General features: G+C 52.6%; 1 protein-coding gene across 4 annotated transcripts; it reads right to left on the bottom strand.

Annotated features, from left to right (window-relative positions):
* Positions 1-986: 986 nt before the first annotated feature.
* On the bottom strand, positions 987-15,670 carry SLC25A23 (solute carrier family 25 member 23). 4 transcript variants are annotated; one of them, XM_061150567.1, is made up of 11 exons: positions 15,493-15,670; positions 13,057-13,183; positions 12,407-12,494; positions 12,007-12,118; positions 10,855-11,013; positions 10,613-10,765; positions 10,303-10,410; positions 8,839-9,006; positions 3,968-4,118; positions 2,777-2,957; positions 987-2,440 (listed from the first exon to the last, which is right to left on the bottom strand). In XM_061150567.1, exons 4-11 carry the CDS (start codon positions 12,115-12,117, stop codon positions 2,290-2,292), a joined length of 1,182 nt encoding a protein of 393 aa, XP_061006550.1. In that variant the 5' UTR covers position 12,118; positions 12,407-12,494; positions 13,057-13,183; positions 15,493-15,670; the 3' UTR covers positions 987-2,289. The 4 variants fall into 4 exon arrangements, with proteins under 4 accessions (XP_061006550.1, XP_061006547.1, XP_061006549.1 ...); XM_061150564.1 differs by lacking the exon at positions 15,493-15,670 and adding an exon at positions 14,232-14,491; XM_061150566.1 differs by lacking the exon at positions 15,493-15,670 and adding an exon at positions 14,232-14,490 and having other exon boundaries at positions 987-2,392.
* Between the last annotated feature and the right edge of the window lie 831 nt (positions 15,671-16,501).

Raw genomic sequence — 16,501 nt, 5'->3', positions numbered from 1 at the left:
TTTGCACCTGCTGTGCTCTCTGCCTGGGATGCTGTTTCCCTAGGCACCCCTCCCTCACCATTTAAAACTCTTTGTTCAAACATTACCTTCTCCTCGACCACCCTTGCTGTTATCATTGTTTAGTCGCTAAGTCGTGTCCCACACTTTTGCGACCCCATGGACTGTAGCCCGCCAGGCTCCTCTGTCCGTGGATTTTCCAGGCAAGAACACTGGAGTGGGTTGCCATTTCCTTCTTCAGGGGATCTTCCCGACTCAGGGGTCAAACCTGCATCTCCTGCATTGGCAGGTGGATTCTTTACCACTGAGCCACCTGGGAAGCCCTAAAATAGAATATTACTCAGCCTTAAGAAGGAAGAAGATTCTAACACCTGCTGCAACATGGATGACCCTTGAGGACATGATGCCCAGTGAAATAAATCGCACAGAAAAGGGTACATAATTGCATGATTCCAGTTCTAGGAGGTCCCAGAGGAGTCAAATCCGGAGACAGGAAGTAGATGGTGGGCCCAGGGGCTGGGGGAGGGGATGGGGAGTGAGTGTTTAATGGGGACAGAGTTTCAGTTTGGGAAAATGAGAAGTCCTGGAGATGGATGGTGGGGATGGTTGCATGAGAATATAATGTACTTAATGTCATAGAACTGTGCACTTAAAATTGGTTGAAAGAGTACATTTTATGTAACATGTATTTTACCACAATAGAAAAATATTTAATTTTCTTGTTGTTTTAAGCCTCTTGTTTTTGATACCTTTTTACAGTAGCCCAAGGAAAAGAACACACTTGTGTAATTAGAAAAACATACAGGACAAATTAGGAGGGCTCTGGAATGTGGACTTGCCCCTGCACCCACTTTACAGATGTGGAAACTGAGGCTCATGGAGTCATTTCCTGGTCTCCGTGAATGACAGATAACAACCCATATGTCTTCTCTATGAGTAGTTAGAGGTGCTCCCACATCCACCCACCCCCTTTCAGTAAAAACCACAATGAAAGAGCTTAGAAAATGTATTCCTTTGTTCTTTTCCTCTGAAATAACACGCACAGGCAGGGCACAGGCAGGGAGGTGGGGCGTAGTGTGGGTGGAGGAGGTGGAAGCATTGGGGGAGGGGGTCCTCCCACCCCCCAAACATCCCAGTTCCTCTTTCACAGTCCTTGAATGGGGTTCCCCAAGGACTTGGAAGGAATGGAGAGGGGGTTCCCCAATGATACTAAGCTCAGTATCCAAATATAAAGTGCAGAAGGTACAGGGTGGGGGGCTGGGGTAAGTGGGGGGATGGGTTGTCAACTCCTCTCTGGTAGAAAAATAGACCTGGAGTGAATTTGGGGGCTTAGGGGGGTGGGGCTTTGTTTTGCATCCTTGGTTTGTTGCTCCTGGTTTCCAACTCTGAAGCCTGGGGAGGGGCTGGCAGTGCTGGGGTGTGTGTGTGTGTGGGGTCCCCTTAATGTGTTCCCAGCTTCAGATTGCCTGCTTGCCAGCCCTAAGAGAGAGGGAGCCATGCTCTAGGGATTGTGATCAGCCTATAGGTGGGAAGAGGGTGTGAGACCAGCAGAGTGCTGGAGGAGCACTTGAGCATGCCATTCCCCCCACCCCAACCCTGCCCCAGGCCTAGGGGCACGTCCGTGCTGGGGAGCTGGGGGTCCGGCGTCTGTGTAGGGCCTGGGAGGGATGTCTCCTCCCCTTGCCAGCATCAGGTGTGTCAGGACAGTGGGCACATCCTGTGGGTTTTCAAGCTGGGAGGCTGGGACCTGGGCTTCCTGCAGGCTCCAGAGACTGTGGGGTTTGTGCCATGGGGGAAAGTCTCTGGTGTGTGTCTGGAACAGGGGCGTGTGGGATCCAGGGTGCTGACTGGCCTAGTGAGAGCTAGCTGGGGGCTCTGAGCATTCAAGGTCCAGTGCCTGGGAGGGTTCAGGTCGGAGATCAGGGGTTAAGGGTTGGCATCCAGGGCCTAGAGGTGGCAGGGTCTGCCTCTGATGGGTGAAGTCTTAACATCCAAGGCCTGTGGTGCAGGGACCTGGGGTCCTACAGCTGTAGTCGCCTGGAACCGCTCCTCTGCCATCGGGCTCACGAGATTGTGGTTTGAGGAGTGAGGATCTGGCAGGTCAGGGCTTGGGAATCTGGGGTCCGTGGTTGGGGGTATTGAGGGAATGATGCTTGAAATGTGGGGATCGGGGAGTTGAAGCAGCAGGATCTGGGACCCTGTGTTGAGGTAAAGGGATTCAGGAATCCAGCGGTTGGAGGGAGGGGATTCAGGATCCAGTGGATGGGGTCCCAGGATCTAGGCCTCGCATTGTCAGGATACCGTGGCTGAGGTTTCTTGAGAGTCCAGTGGTTGAGCTTGGAGATCCAGGACTTGAAGCAGAAGATCTAGGATCCGCCAGTTTAGGGCTGGGGATCTAGGATCCAGCACTGCCTGAGGACACTGGATCCGGTGCCTGAGGCAGCTGGTGGGGGGGCGGTTAGATACTGGGTGGGTGCTGCTGTGGTTGGGGTGTCAGGATCCATTAGCTGGCTTGTGGGGGATCCAGTGGTTAAGACATGGAGGTCCAGCACTCAGTACGGGGGTGAGGGGACAGGAAAACGTGGGATCCAGTGGCTGAAGTGGGGGATGCAGGACCCAGTGGATGAAGTATGGGGATTCTGTGGTTTGAATGGCAGGGTGGGGGGAGGACCTGGGATCCACTGGCTGTCTCTTCGGTCTCCAGTGGCCCAGGTGTGGGGGGACATCATGATTGAGGTGAGGGATCTGGGGGAGGGGAGGTGGGTTTTGGGTCCCTCACCTGGACGTGACCCCCAGGGCCTGCTTCATGTTCTCGTAGACCACATAGGAGATGCTCACAGCAGGGATAACCTTCATGAAGTTGGGGGCAATGCCCCGGTAGAGGCCCCGCACGCCCTCCTGGGATAGGATGTGACGGAGGAGACCCAGCATGGAGAGCTGGGGGGCTCCCTCAATGGAGGCTGGGGAGGGGTGGGGAGGTCAGGTAAGGCCAGAGGTCCCCCTCTCACTTCCCCCTCTTTCCCCACCACCCCCACCAGGGCTGGGCCAGGCGGTCATTGCAGCAAGAGGGACTAACAGTGGAACCTACCACTCCAAGTTGGGGCTTCTCCTGGCCTTGGACTTGGCTGCTCAACTTTTCACCCCAATCTGGAGGGCCCACATTTGGGGATGATGAGAAGCAGAGCAGGTATGTGTGGAAGGGGAGGTGGGAGAGGACAGAGAAATGCCCTCTTCCTGGAGCTCCATCCCTTCCCTCTTCTCTCAGCTAAACTCTGACATCCTTCCATCCTCCATCCCAAACCAGCTCTTCAGGGGAGCCCTTCTTGGTGCCCCAAGTCTGAGTCTGGCTTTTTCTCCTCCCCTTCATTCAACCCTAAATCCATACTTAATTTTGGGATGATTTATTCAGCACCTTCCTCTCCAGCCTGGAAGCCCTTTGAGGGTTGGGAGACTACATATGTGTTATGTGTGGATAACCCCTGGCAAAAATCCCAACACAAATGCTAAAATCCCTGTAGAAATTCTCAAAAAAAAAAAAAAGATTGAGGGATAGTAGAGGGGAGAAAAAAAGAAAAAAAAAACCCTCAAAAAACAATCCAGAGAAACACAATAGAACAACTGTAGCCTGTAGCCTGGCTCTGTTGCTCCCTGGCCTGGCTATAACCCAGCCTTGCAAATTAGAACTCAAAGAACCTGCCCAGAAAGCTTGCCTCCCAACTGAGATCGCTGGGATGCTCATCCAGTACTGACTGTGTCTGTTCTCCTGCTTAGGATAAGGGGCTCCCATTCCAGTGTCACAAAAGGGTAAACTGCGGCCCAGAGAAAAGTCAGGACTTGAGTCAAGGCCAATCCAAATTCCAGGAGGATCCCAGCCTGGGACTCTGCTTTCTCAGGAGGAGGAGCTGGGGGATGGGGAGATGGGCCCGAGTCGTGAGACCTTCCCTGTCTCCTCGTCCCACCCAGGCCTCACCTTGGGCCTGCATGCGGGTCCGGACCAGGGCCAGTGGGTAGCTGGCTATCTGGCCGCACGTGCTGGAGATGGTGCCACAGGCCAGGAGGACGAGGATGCCCGGGTCAGCTGAGTCGTGGCTATACTGCTGGAGCCACTGGTTCTTCAGGGTCTGGGAGGGGCGGAGAAGGAAGGAGGGTGGGAGGGAGCTAGGTGACACCAGGACCCTGCTGGCTGGCTTCTGTATCCTGTGACAGTTGGTCTTAGCCATGCAGGCTCTTGCTTAGACCTCACCTAAAGGGGACTTCCCTGGAGGTCCGGTGGTTAAGACTGAGCACTTCTAATGTAGGGTGCCTGGATGCCATCCAGTTCCCAGTGGGGGAACTAAGATTCCCACATGCCTGCTGCACCATGGGGCCAAAAACCAAAAAAAAAAAACCTCACCTAGACTCTTTCTGGGCTTCCCTGATGACTCAGATGGTAAAGGATCTGCCTATGATATGGGAGACCTGAGTTTGATCCCTGGGCGGGGAAGATCCCCTGGAGAAGGAAATGGCTACCCATTCCAGTACTCCTGCCTGGAAAATCCCATGGAGAGAGAAGCCTGGTGGGCTACAGTCCATGGGGTTGCAAAGAGTCAGATGCAACTGTGCACACTCACAGACCCTCTCTGGTATGTGGAATAATGGCCCCCTATTGTTCCTGCCCTAATCCCTGGAATCTGTGAATAGGATACTTTCCCTGGCAAAAGGGACTTTGCAAACAGGATAAAGTTAAAGATCTGGAGGTGGGAGATTATCCTAGAGCTTTCAAGTGGGCCCGATGTCACCACAAGTCTTCTAAAAGTCAGAGAAGGAGATGTGATGACAGAAACAGACATGAGAGACATGAGGTAGGGGAAGAGGCCATGTTGCTGACCTTAAAGATGGAGAAGGGGCCATGAGCCAATGAACGTGGGCCACCAGAAACTGGAAAATGTAAGAAAACGGATTCTCTCCTAGAGCCTCCTAAAGGAAAGAAGCCCTGCTGACACCTTGATTTTAGCCCAATTAGACCTATTTTATGGGTTTCTCTGGTGGCTCAGTAAAGAATCCCCCTGCCAATCAGGAAACATGGGTTCAATCCCTGGGTCAGGAAGATCCCCTGGAAAACGAAATGGCAATCCACTCCAGTATTCTTGCCTGGAAAATTCCATGGACAGAAGAACCTGGCAGGCTACAGTCCATAGAGTTGTACAGAGTCAGATATGACTGATATGACTAAATAACAATTACTATCCCCATTTCACTGATGAGAAACTGAGGCTCAAGGGAAGTTACTTGCCCAAAGCCACAAGATAAAGGTGACAATCAACATTCAGAGTCACCCCCAAGTCCAGAGCTATGCTCTTGGCCAATCCCTTCTGAGGCCTTCTGTGAGGCCTCTGTAAGTCCAGGATCTTTTTTCTGACCTTGGGACTGGAAAGGCTCATAGGTTGCATTTCCTGAGTCAGTCTTAATCCATTGCTAATGGCTTCCCAGAACTGTGTTGGGAGAGACTCAAGTGTGGTAATGGATTGGTGATGTCTGGTCTGGGCATGAAAGGGGCAAATGAGAAATATTTACTATACTGACTTTGGGGCTAGAGCTGCATTAGCCAATTAGATGTTTCATGAGTTTTTAAGAGCAGTTCTGTTAAAAAGAGGTTTTAACACCTGGATAAGTATGGCCAACTTATGTGCTTAAAAAAGAGTAAATCATGTTTCTGCAAGACTTCTCAGAGTCTTTAAGAGACTAATTAAGATCTTGAAATGTCAAGAAGGCACAGGGCTTCTCAAACTACTTAGATCTCTGAAATCCCTTTTGGGGTGAAGAATGAATGATATAAGGCTGTGTCTTATATCTGCTTGGGAGTCTTAATGGCTTCCTATCACCTTTGGAAGAAACCCAAACTCGTGATCTTTGAGTCCTTGCTGACGTCAACTCTGTCCAGCCACTCAGGACTTGCAGTCTTCAACAGCAAAACAACCAACCAATCTAATCAAAAAATGGGCAGAAGACCTAAAAAGACATTTCTCCAAAGAAGACATTTAGATGGCCCATGGGAATGTGAAAAGATGCTCAATGTTGCTAATTATTGGAGAAATGTAAATCAAAACTACAGTGAGGTATCACCTCACACTGGTCAGAGTGGCCATCATTAAAGAGTCTACAAATAATAAATGCTGGAGAGGGTGTGGAGAAAAGGGAACCCTCCTACACTTTTGGAGGGAATATAAATTGGTACAGCTACTGTGGAAAACAGTATGGAGGTTCCTTAAAAAACTAAAAATAGAGCTGCCATTTGATCCAGCAATCCCACTCCTGGGCATATATCTGGACAAAACTATAATTTGAAAAGATACATGCACCACTGTTCACAATAGTTGAGACAGGGAAATAAATGTCCACTGACCATATAAATACTTACTTAAATAAGTACCATATAAGATGTGGTACTTATATATAATGGACTACTAGTCAGCCATAAAAAAGGATGAAATAATGCCATTTCCAGCAATGTGGATGGACCTAGAGATGATCATACTAAGTGAAGTAAGTCAGACAGGGAAAGACAAATACCATATGATATCACTTGTATGTGGAATCACTTGTATGTGGAATACTATACAAATGAACTTATCTATGAAACAGAAACAGACTCCAGACCCAGAAAAAAAAACTTATGGTTACCAAAAGGGAAAAGTGAGAAGGGAGGGATAAATTTGGAGTTTGGGATTAGCAGATACAAACTGTTTGTGTGTGTCAGTAGCTCAGTTGTGTCTGACTTTTTGCAACCCCATGGACTGTAGCCCACCAGGCTCCTCTGTCTGTGGATTTCTCCAGGCGAGAATACTGAAGCTGGTTGCCATTTCCTTCTCCAAGGGATCTTCCTGATCCAGGAATCGAATGCAGGTCTCCTGCATTGCAGGAAGATTCTTTATCATCTGAGCTACAGGGAAGTCCCATAGATACAAACTACAGTATATAAAATAAACAACAAGGTTCTACTGTATAGTACAAGGAATTATATTCTATATCTTGTAATAAGCTGTAATAGAAAAGAGACTTTCACTCCTCCAAGAGACCAAATTCATTCCTGTGTCTGGTCCTTGGCATTGGCTATGCCCTCTGCTTTGTTCACACTCTGTTTTGATATATATTCAACACATCACTCCAGCATCACCTCTCAGAGGCATTCCCAGCCATGCCTCCTCCTGCCCACAGCTACTTGCGATTATACATTCTCTTTGTTGTCTTCTGAGAACTTTTCAGGATCTGAAACTATTTATTTGCTGGTTTACTGCCTTCTTTGTTCACTGGAGGGGTATCCCCGGAGGACAAGAATTATGTTGTACTCTTTGAATGCATGCATTGGAAGGACTGACGCTGAAGCTCCAATACTTCGGCCATCTGAGGCAAACAGCTGATTCACTGGAAAAGACCCTGATGCTGGGAAAGATGGAGGGCAAGAGGAGAAGGGGGCGACAGAGGATGAGATGGTTGGATGGTATCACTGACTCAATGGATGTGAGTTTGAGCAAACTCAGGGAGATAGTGAAGGACAGGGAAGCCTGGTGTGCTGCAGTCCATGGGGTCACAGAGAGTCAGACACGATTTAGCAACTGAACAACAACCTTGAATGCAGCAGCCAGCACAGTGCCAGGCACTTATGGATACTTAGGAAACAGTTGCTAAACCAACAAATGAATGAATGAAGCTTTATCTCATTTGACTATGTAGATGCTGGGTGCTGGTAGGGCAGGTAGGGTTGGCAAGTATGGGGCATCTCAGATCAGGACCAGCTATGTCATTTGTGGGACCCAGTGCGAAATAAAAATAAGGGAGGTCCCCTGTTCAAAAATTACTGAAAATTTTTTTTTTTTCAAAAATTACTGAAAATTTTAAGACGGGACTTTCCTGGTGGTCCAGAGGTTAAGAACCCACCTGCCAGTGCAAAGGACATGAGTTTGATCCCTGGTCTGGGAAGATCCCATATGTCACAGGGCAACTAAGCCCATGAGCCACAACTACTGAGCCTGAGATCAAGAGCCCAAGGACCATAACCCCTGAAGCCCACGCACCCTAGAGCCTGTGCTCTGCAACAAGAGAAGCCACTGCAATGAGAAACCTGTGCACCGCAACTAGAGAGCAGCCCTCGCATGCCACAACTAGAGAAGGCCTGAGTGCAGCAATGAGGACCCAGGGCAGCCAAAATTATATAAACAAATGAAAAGAAAAATTCAAGATGGCAACAGCAAAGCATTCAACCAAGCCTAGGGCCCTTTTGAGTTGGCAACTGGACAGGCTGCCCACCCAGGAAGCTGGGCTGGATACAAACATTGGGGCAGGGATGCCTGGGGACTTCTGTGTTAATTGGGAGACCCTGGTGATCCTGCCAGGAGATGGGAAAAGCAATGGATGAGGCCCCTGGAAGAGAAACAGCAAAAACTCCTGGCTCCTTCCTCTCCTGCTAAAGGTCCCAAGATGCTGACCATGGGGTGTAGATTTTATAGTGATGATGGACACCGAAATGGGCAGACCTTAAAAAAACATTGGCTTGGCGGTAGAGGCGTGTTTGACCCATGTTTTGGGAGTCTTTGAAGCTCAGCTTTGCCTGCTCCCTTGATTCTCTGAACTGGAGTGGTCCCCAACTTTCACACGTCCTGAGACCTGGGAAGACCAAACTACAGATGGAAGGTTCTTGTGGTAGGAAGTGGAATAATGGCAGGGGATGGGGGTCCAATGCCAGAAAAGGTTCCCCAGGATCCCATGGCCCATGGTGCTTTGCTTCTCCACCTATAGCTATGGAGGTCAACTGATTCAGACCCCCAGGGAGAGCAGACCCCACCCAGAGAAGGGAGTGCCACAGACCTCATAGACGGCCAGGTCGATGCCAGCATAGGGGATGATGCCCAGAACGTTGGGCAGGTAGCCACGGTAGAAGGCACGGGGACCTTCTCTCTCCAGGATCTGCCACGCACAGTCCAGCAGCCCCTTGTACTGGCCCGTCCGGCGAAGGGTCAGCCGTGTCTTCAGCACCTGGGGAGAACCCAGTTATCCCTGGAAAAGCTGCCTTTGGAATCACAACAGCCAAGAATGAAGACAACTGGGTGGGGACACCCTGAGAATAACTGAATTAAAAGAACCATTTGCTCTAGAATCTATCTTCTGCCTCCAAACTCTATACTGACAAACTGTTAACATCTATCAGGGTTGCTTGTGGCACCCGCTGCTAACTATCTCCCAATATCCCTTAGCAATAGAATCTGTTATTTTCAGCAAGCACACAGCCTCTAGAAATATAGACTACATTTCTCAGCCTCCCTAGGTGTGTGGCCATGTGACTGAGTCCAAGCCGATGAAGGTGAAGAAGTATGCAAGACTTTCAGAAAGCATCCTTAAAGTCAGGGAGGTGTTCCTTCCTTTGTTTTTCCTTCTTGGCTGGAATGTGGATGCTGTAATTGGAGCACAAGTAGCCATTTTGGTCCATAAGGAGGGTGCTGCATGCTGAGGTGGTAGAACAAGATAGACTTTTGTTCTCCAACACTCTGAAGCCACTTATACCACCCCTGAACTGCTCACCTCTGGACTTCATTTCCATGATTTAAGTTTTCTATCACTCCAATCCTAACTGATGCCTGGTACAATCTGAAACTTGAAATGATTTCTCCAAAAACGGTTTCACTTGGAAATGATTCCCTTGGGGACAAGCATCCTGGAAACCTGGATCCTTAGAAGAGGCGTATCCATCAGTGGCTGCCCCCCACAACTGTCATCTAAACAGTTAAACCAACACTGATCAAACCAGCCAATGCTGAAGGAAATCAACCCTGATTATCCACTGGAAGGACTGATGCTGAAGCTCCAGCACATTGGCCACCTGATGTGAAGCATAGACTCACTGGAAAAGACCCTGATGCTGGGAATGACTGAGGGCAGGAGGAGAAGGGGGCCCTTCTCGCCCAGAGGATGAGATGGTTGGATGGCATCATTAACTCAATGGACATGAGTTTGAGCAAACTGGAGATAGTGAAGGACAGGGAAGCCTGGTGTGCTTCAGTCCATGGGGTCGCAGAGTCAGATACGACTGAGCTGAGAGTCAGATACAACAAACCAGTACTGTCCCCAGAAATCACATGTCAAACTGTGATACCCAGACCAGCTACACAAGAAACAGCATTGCTGTAATGAGTCTGAATCAGGAAGAGACAAAGTGATCACCCAATGCTTAGTGGATCAATGTGAAGTGGATCATCCCACTTCACACCTTGGACTGAAATGGTGATTGCAGACCTCCCACAGTACAACGAGGTCTCTGCCAGGGCTCCTCCTTACCTCCATGGGGTAGATGATGGTTTGGGCTGTGGCACCAGCCAGGGAGCCAGCCACAAAGCGCTCCTGCACGTGCAGTGTCTCCTGTTGCCCCCGGATGGCCCGCTTGATCTGAGAGGGAGACACAGAGGTGGCGGGACCTCAGGGCTTGGCCTTCTGTGGGTTTGAACTTCCCCTCTGCTGTCCTTCTGCTGGGGGCGTCCCGTAGGGGAGCAGATGCCTACTCCCGGGGACCTGCAGACATTCCCGCACCCCCAGGCCAATCCTGCAGACCCTATGTCTACAGTCCATCCCTCCCCACACCTGCCCCCACCTGCTCATAGGCCATGAACTTGATCGCTGACTCAGGTGCAATCTTGAGCACATTAATCCCATTGCCACGCCACAGGGAGCGCACGCCCCCCTCTTGGATCATGCTCCAGAGGCCGCCCAGGATGTTCAGCCGGTTGGTCTTGGAGGCGTGGACCTGGGTGGGGGGAGACAAGGTGGCTTCGGGGTCCCTTCCAGGGGTCCAGGCCTGGGGAAAGGAGGGGGTGGGTCTCTCCAGGGCTTCACCTGCATGAAGACCTTGAGGCGGTCCAGAGGGGCTGTGCCTGTCCGGGACACGGCACCCGCAACCGCGCCCGCCACCAGCTGCTTCCACCACATGCCAGTCAGCTTCTCCTGCTCCGAGAACTCATCCGGGACAGTCAGGCACTCACCAATATCCAGGACCTGGGGATGCAGAGGCTGGGGGTGTCATGACCCACTGGGGCTGGGAAGATGTGACCCTGCTCTAAACTGGGGCATCTCCCCCATGAATTCCAGGATACCCAGAGAGTCCACCAATCCAAGAGATCTCTCTCAGATCCCTACCAGATCTAGCCCCGCAGTCTCCATGAGAGGTAACATCCTTCCTGGGGACCTCCACCAAATCCCATCAAAGCCTCCTATTCAAGCCTCTGCTCCATAAAGATCCCTCCAGGGCCAATGAAATCCCTCTGCGGGATTCCATCCATAGGGTCTCTTACATAAGGATTCCAGAAGATTCCTCCAGGGCCACACAAGATCCTACCAGGGGCTTCCCATATCAGGAGCCCAGTGGCTCTCTCCTGGGGTCTCCCCCTGATGCCATGGGTCTCCCCCACAGAGATCATCCGCCCTCTAGCATCTCCACTTGTGGACTTCTTAACCAAGCCCCTCATAGGTCTCCCAGGGTGGGAATCTCTGGATCTCTCAAGACATTCTCAGCAGATCCCAAGGATGGATTCCCTCCAGATGCCATCAGATCCTATCAGAAGCATCAGCTAGGGATTCCCATCCTAGAAATGACAATCCAGTGCACTTCTTCCCTCAATTTCTAATGGATCCCATCAGACCCTCCAAAAAACAGTGGCTTCCTAACTTGTCTTTTCAGCAGCAGAATTCTTTATTGGGCAGAACTAGAAACCAGCAGAAGGAGAGCTGCGTGGGTAGAAGGTGGGAGACCAGATGCCCCATCTGGTGCGCCCTCTCTTGCCTACCTCCCCAAGGCCCCACAGTAAGTCTGAAGGGCTCCCATCAGCTCCCATCAGTTCCCAGAGCCCCAGATGGAGGAAGAGGAGAGCAGAACCTCACCCTCAGGCTGCTCCCAGTGGCTCCTCCCACTAGAGTGCCGATCCAGCCCCTGCCCCCATGCCCTGGGGAAGAGAGGTCCCGACCAGGCTGGGATCGTCACCCCCACCTCACCGTGGAATGCTTCCAAAAATACAGCACATCTTCCACGTTCTCCAGCGAATGCAACAGGAAGTGGTCACGCCACTCCTGCCAGTCAATGGTCATGGTGCCATCACGGTCCATGCTGGTGGGGAGAGGGGCACAGGTGGGACAGAATCAGTGCCTGGGGCTGGGAGGTGAGTTGAGGGAGGTGGGAGATTCTGGTTTGTTTGGGGAGGAGACTGAGCTCCTTGGCACTGCAAAGCCCCCCATTTTACAGAGGGGCACACTGAGGCTCAGAGAGGGAAAGCAACTGGCCCAAGATCTCAGCTGCACTCCCTCCCTGGGATTGGGTCCAGGGCTCAGAGGCTCGAGGTGGCTGAGGGGGTCTCAGGGGTCTGAGTTACCTGGGATTGTGAACCCAGCCACTCACCTGTGCAGGATTTTCTCTGCCTGTTCCAGCGAGATGGAAATGCCCAGGGCTCGGAAACTCTGCTGGATCTCAGAGACATCAATCTGACCTGGGGAGGGGGCCCAAGGGGGGGACCCCGAGTCAGAGGACCAGAATAGCTTGGACTGGGGATGTCTAACAAGACCAGGGCACACAGGAACCCAAGGTGAGGTGTGTGGCAGGGTTGTGGTGAGGGGTCCTTGACCCATTGGGATCAGAGAGGTGGAATTGGTTCATACTGGGAGGGACTTGCATTTGCTGAATGAATGAAGGATTAAGTCCAGGGGTAATTATTGGGGTTCCCATGCCACAGGGAGTTGAGGCCATATTGGACATCCAGAAAATATGATGGGGGTGGCTCTGTCTCACAGGGAATCCAGGAGCAATGTGGGGAGGGGAATCTTTGCACCACAAATAATATGACTACTAAATAATAGGGTCCCACCCCATTAGGAAAAGGAGGTGGGATAGGCCAGCTGGGCCCTGAACCACCTAGCTGAGGGTGAGGAGAGCTCCCGAAATAGCCTGTGAGTCATCAGGGAGAAGCAGCCCTCCCCGCTTCCTCCTGGCATTGCCAGTTCTAACCCCACTGGGGTCTCCAGGGCCCCCACAGCCCCATCCCCCGGCCTTACCATCCTGATTCCGGTCCAGACTGTGGAACAGGAGTAAAAGGCGCTGTTCCCGCTCCTGCAGGTAGAGGATAAACTCCTCCAGGTCAAGGCCGCCATCTGGGTCACTGTCACCCTCAGGGGGGATGCCCTGGCAGGGGAGAAAGGTCAGAGGGAGCTCGTAAAAGCTGCTCCCACAATGTGGGGCATGACAAGCTTAGGTCCCAGGAACCTGGGTGCATCACCCTGCCATCAGCTCTCCCCTCAACAGGATGCCCAAGGCCATGGTAGGTCTGTGAGGTGGACAGCAGTTGTCCAACATTCCTGGTGAGCAAAATGAGGCTCGTCAAGGTCAAGTAACTTGCCCAGGGTTACAGAACTGGGAAGTAGGTAGGTGGATTTGGGCTCTTGTTTCTGCAACCTGTCCTTCCAGCTGTCTCTTACAAGAACTTGTCCGAGCGGCAGTTTCAAGAGCTCTCACTGGAGATGGCACTGAGCAATGTGGTAGCAAGGACACAACCACACTGAACATCCACTGGGCCTCTGTTTACCCATCTGTAAAGTGGGAGGGTGACTGGAGGTCTCAGGGTTCTATGGAGACAGTCCAGTTGCATGTGGGTCTTCAGGTGTAGAGGGATTGGGGTCAAGTTCCTGCTTGGATAGGATCATCCCCAGCTGAGGGCAGCCTCAGATAGGATTGGGTCCTTGGCTGGGACAACTTGGGGCATTGAGCCAAGTCCTAGAAAGGACAGGGAAGGGAATGTAAACATAGAGTCTGGGGCAGCTGCCTGGGAGAGTAGTGGGTGTCCAGAGCTGGGTAGGAGGGAGGGGAGGGTATGTTTCCTGTAGGTGGGTGCAAGCCATGTCTCTGGGTTGTGCAAAGAGTTCAGAGGAGGGTGTGTCCAGGGCAGTGGGCAGAAAAGCGCACGTGGCCCCATTCCCTGGCAGACATCCTCCACCCAGAGGGAGGAGGGGGACAGGTTTGGCAGCCTGAACTGCAGGCCTGGGGCCTTGGTGGTCCTATCTTGAGCGATCCCGTTAGGCCCGGACACGGGCGGGCACGGGCAAAGAGACAGGGACGCTCAAGCTAGGCACAGGCTGTCACGGGCGACTCCCGGCGCTCCATTCAGGGGCTCAGATTACCCGGCGCCAGTTGGGCCCAGCGCCGCGCACCAGGAGGGGTATCCCAGCGGGGGTACCTGTTGGGCGCCGCGGTCCGGATCGCCCCCGCCCAGCCGGGCCAGTCCCTGGCGCAACTCGCGAATGTCCACGCGACCATCCTTGTTACTGTCCAGCTCTTCGAAGAGGCGACCCCAGCGCTGACGCCTCTCGGCATCGCCCGGGCCCCCCCGCATGGCGCCAGCCCGGGGGGGAGGGGAGGCCCGGCAGCGGCGGCCTCAGCGGGGGCTTGACGGCTCCCCCTCCCCCCCCGGGGCCCCGCAGGGCCAGCTCCGCGGCCACTGCCACCGCAGCCTCCGCGCTGCCTGCCGGGCTCCGGCACTTGTAGGAGGCGGTGACTGCTAGCCGTCGCCGCCCGCGCCAGAACTTGCTTTCTCCTTCCCCGACCCGCTTTGGGGGGAGGGGGCTGAGGGCGGAGCTGGGGGGTGGGGGTGGTGGTGGGGTGGGTCAGGGATGCCCCGGTATTAGCACAACCTAGGGAGCACCTCATTCATTCTGGAAATGGAGTGGCTGGAGAGAGCAATATCTCAGGTCTGGTTTCGTAGCTCCCTTTCTACGTGCCTCAGTTTACCCTCTGCCCAAGGAGGCGAGGTAAGGAGATCTCAAGGATTGGGTTACGTAATCCCTTTCCACTTGACCTCCCGCCTCTGCTAATTTTCATCAGGAACTAAAGTTCTCTTTTTTCCTAGATGTTCTTAAGAACCAACTCTGCTCCATCTAGGCCTGCAACAGCCCTCCCGCTCCAATCACATTCCCTACGCGGCCACTGAAGCACAATATCTAGCCGTGCTGTCATCCCGCCCGTGCGCCTCCTTTCCCGGTTCCACTCAGCCTGGGAAACGGAAGATCAACGCGCCGGGCTGCTGCAAAGTCGGTTTCCTATTGGCCAGAGCCGCAAGAGCTGTGCCCGCCCTTCCCGCCTCTCCCACCCACCTAGGCGGGGCTTCCCCACTGACCCAGGGCAGCCTTCTGCCCCGCGGCCCCTGGCTCTCCAGGAAGTCTTAAAGGGGCCCCGACCTGATCCGGACACCGAGAAAATTGCTTTCTCCCGACCTGCCTGGGGAGGAGTCCCAGGCGCGGCTGGGGATAAAGACCGCGTAACTGGAGGCGGGGCCCCAGTCTGTCGCGCTCCTTGCACCTGCCGAAGGTCCCTCCCACTAGTTTCGGGCGCAGTTTCTCGATTCACCATTAGGGGGAGGGGCGCTCGGGCCTTTTGACAGCGAATAATAATAATAGCTGACGTTGATTCATTGCGTTGCACAAGCCTGGTCTTTTACTCACCTCTCGCGTCGTCGTCTCTAAAACCCTAAAACGTACGTGGGACTGGCTTTCGCACTTCACGGATGAGGAAATAGGAGGTTAGGCCGCTCACCCCAGTCCATATGCCCAGGAAGGGGCAAAGCAGAGATTTAACTAGACCTGGGATTCTTACCCATCGTTGATCTATGACCTGGAAGGGATTAATTTCCCCTTAACCATAACTCTTCACTCTCGAGTCTGCAGGATGGGGTCATCTTATTACCATCTTCCTTTATCCAAAGATACAGCCGTGAGGGCAATATGGTTCCCTGGCAATATGCCCAGATAGGTGTGCGCTAACACGTATGTTCCAGACAAAGCCTCTTACAGAGGGTCTCCTCATAGACGTTTTCATTCACAGGTGGCCCTCGCAGGTGCCCTACAACACAGGGGGATACAGGTATTTTCACACGGAGATGCCCCAAACAAATGGTTTCTCACAGGTGCATGCTTGACAGGTGGACCTCAGAACACACGAGCCCCCTCAGATGTGCTTCTATGTCCGTGAGCCCCACGCAGGCGTGCCCAGGTCTCCCTCTCACGTGAGCTCAGTTCTATGCAGCTGTCCCTCCTGCAGGGCTGTTTCCTGCACCTCACAGGTATGTGTCTCAACAGGTATTCCTCCACCCAGGAATGCGTTATACAGCCTCCCCCACCACAGGTGTATTCTATTTACATATTCATCCATATGGGGCTTTTTCATATAGCTGGGTCCCCTACAGGCGTACTTCAATGCATGTGTGTCTTGTACAAGTGCTTCTAATGTCTTTCCACACGGCAATTCCTCCTGCAAGTCTCGTTCAATTCATAGGTGAGCCATGCAGATGCATTCCCAAAACAGATGTGCCCCGCGCCGCAGTGCCTCAGCCGGGTGTTTGTTAGCAGGCAGGTTGCGTTCTCTACAGCTGCTTTCCCCACAGGTAGGCTTCCATTCAGCTACACTCCACATAGACGTGTTTTAAAGCAGATGTGTCCCATCGGCGTTCTTACA

This window comes from Dama dama, chromosome 9, assembly GCF_033118175.1.
Source record: "Dama dama isolate Ldn47 chromosome 9, ASM3311817v1, whole genome shotgun sequence".
NCBI classification, from domain to species: Eukaryota; Metazoa; Chordata; class Mammalia; order Artiodactyla; family Cervidae; genus Dama; species Dama dama.
The sequence above is the reverse complement of the archived record's forward strand: the minus strand, read 5'-3'. Positions and strand labels throughout refer to the sequence as shown.

Coding starts and splice junctions, on each gene's coding strand:
- SLC25A23 (XM_061150564.1), bottom strand. CDS start 14,387: ATGCGGGGGGGCCCGGGCGATGCCGAGAGGCGTCAGCGCTGGGGTCGC. Junction 9,007..10,302: donor CCATCATCTACCCCATGGAG/GTAAGGAGGAGC, acceptor GGTTCTCCCCAG/GTGCTGAAGACACGGCTGAC. Junction 2,958..3,967: donor GACCCGCATGCAGGCCCAAG/GTGAGGCCTGGG, acceptor ACCCCTCCCCAG/CCTCCATTGAGGGAGCCCCC.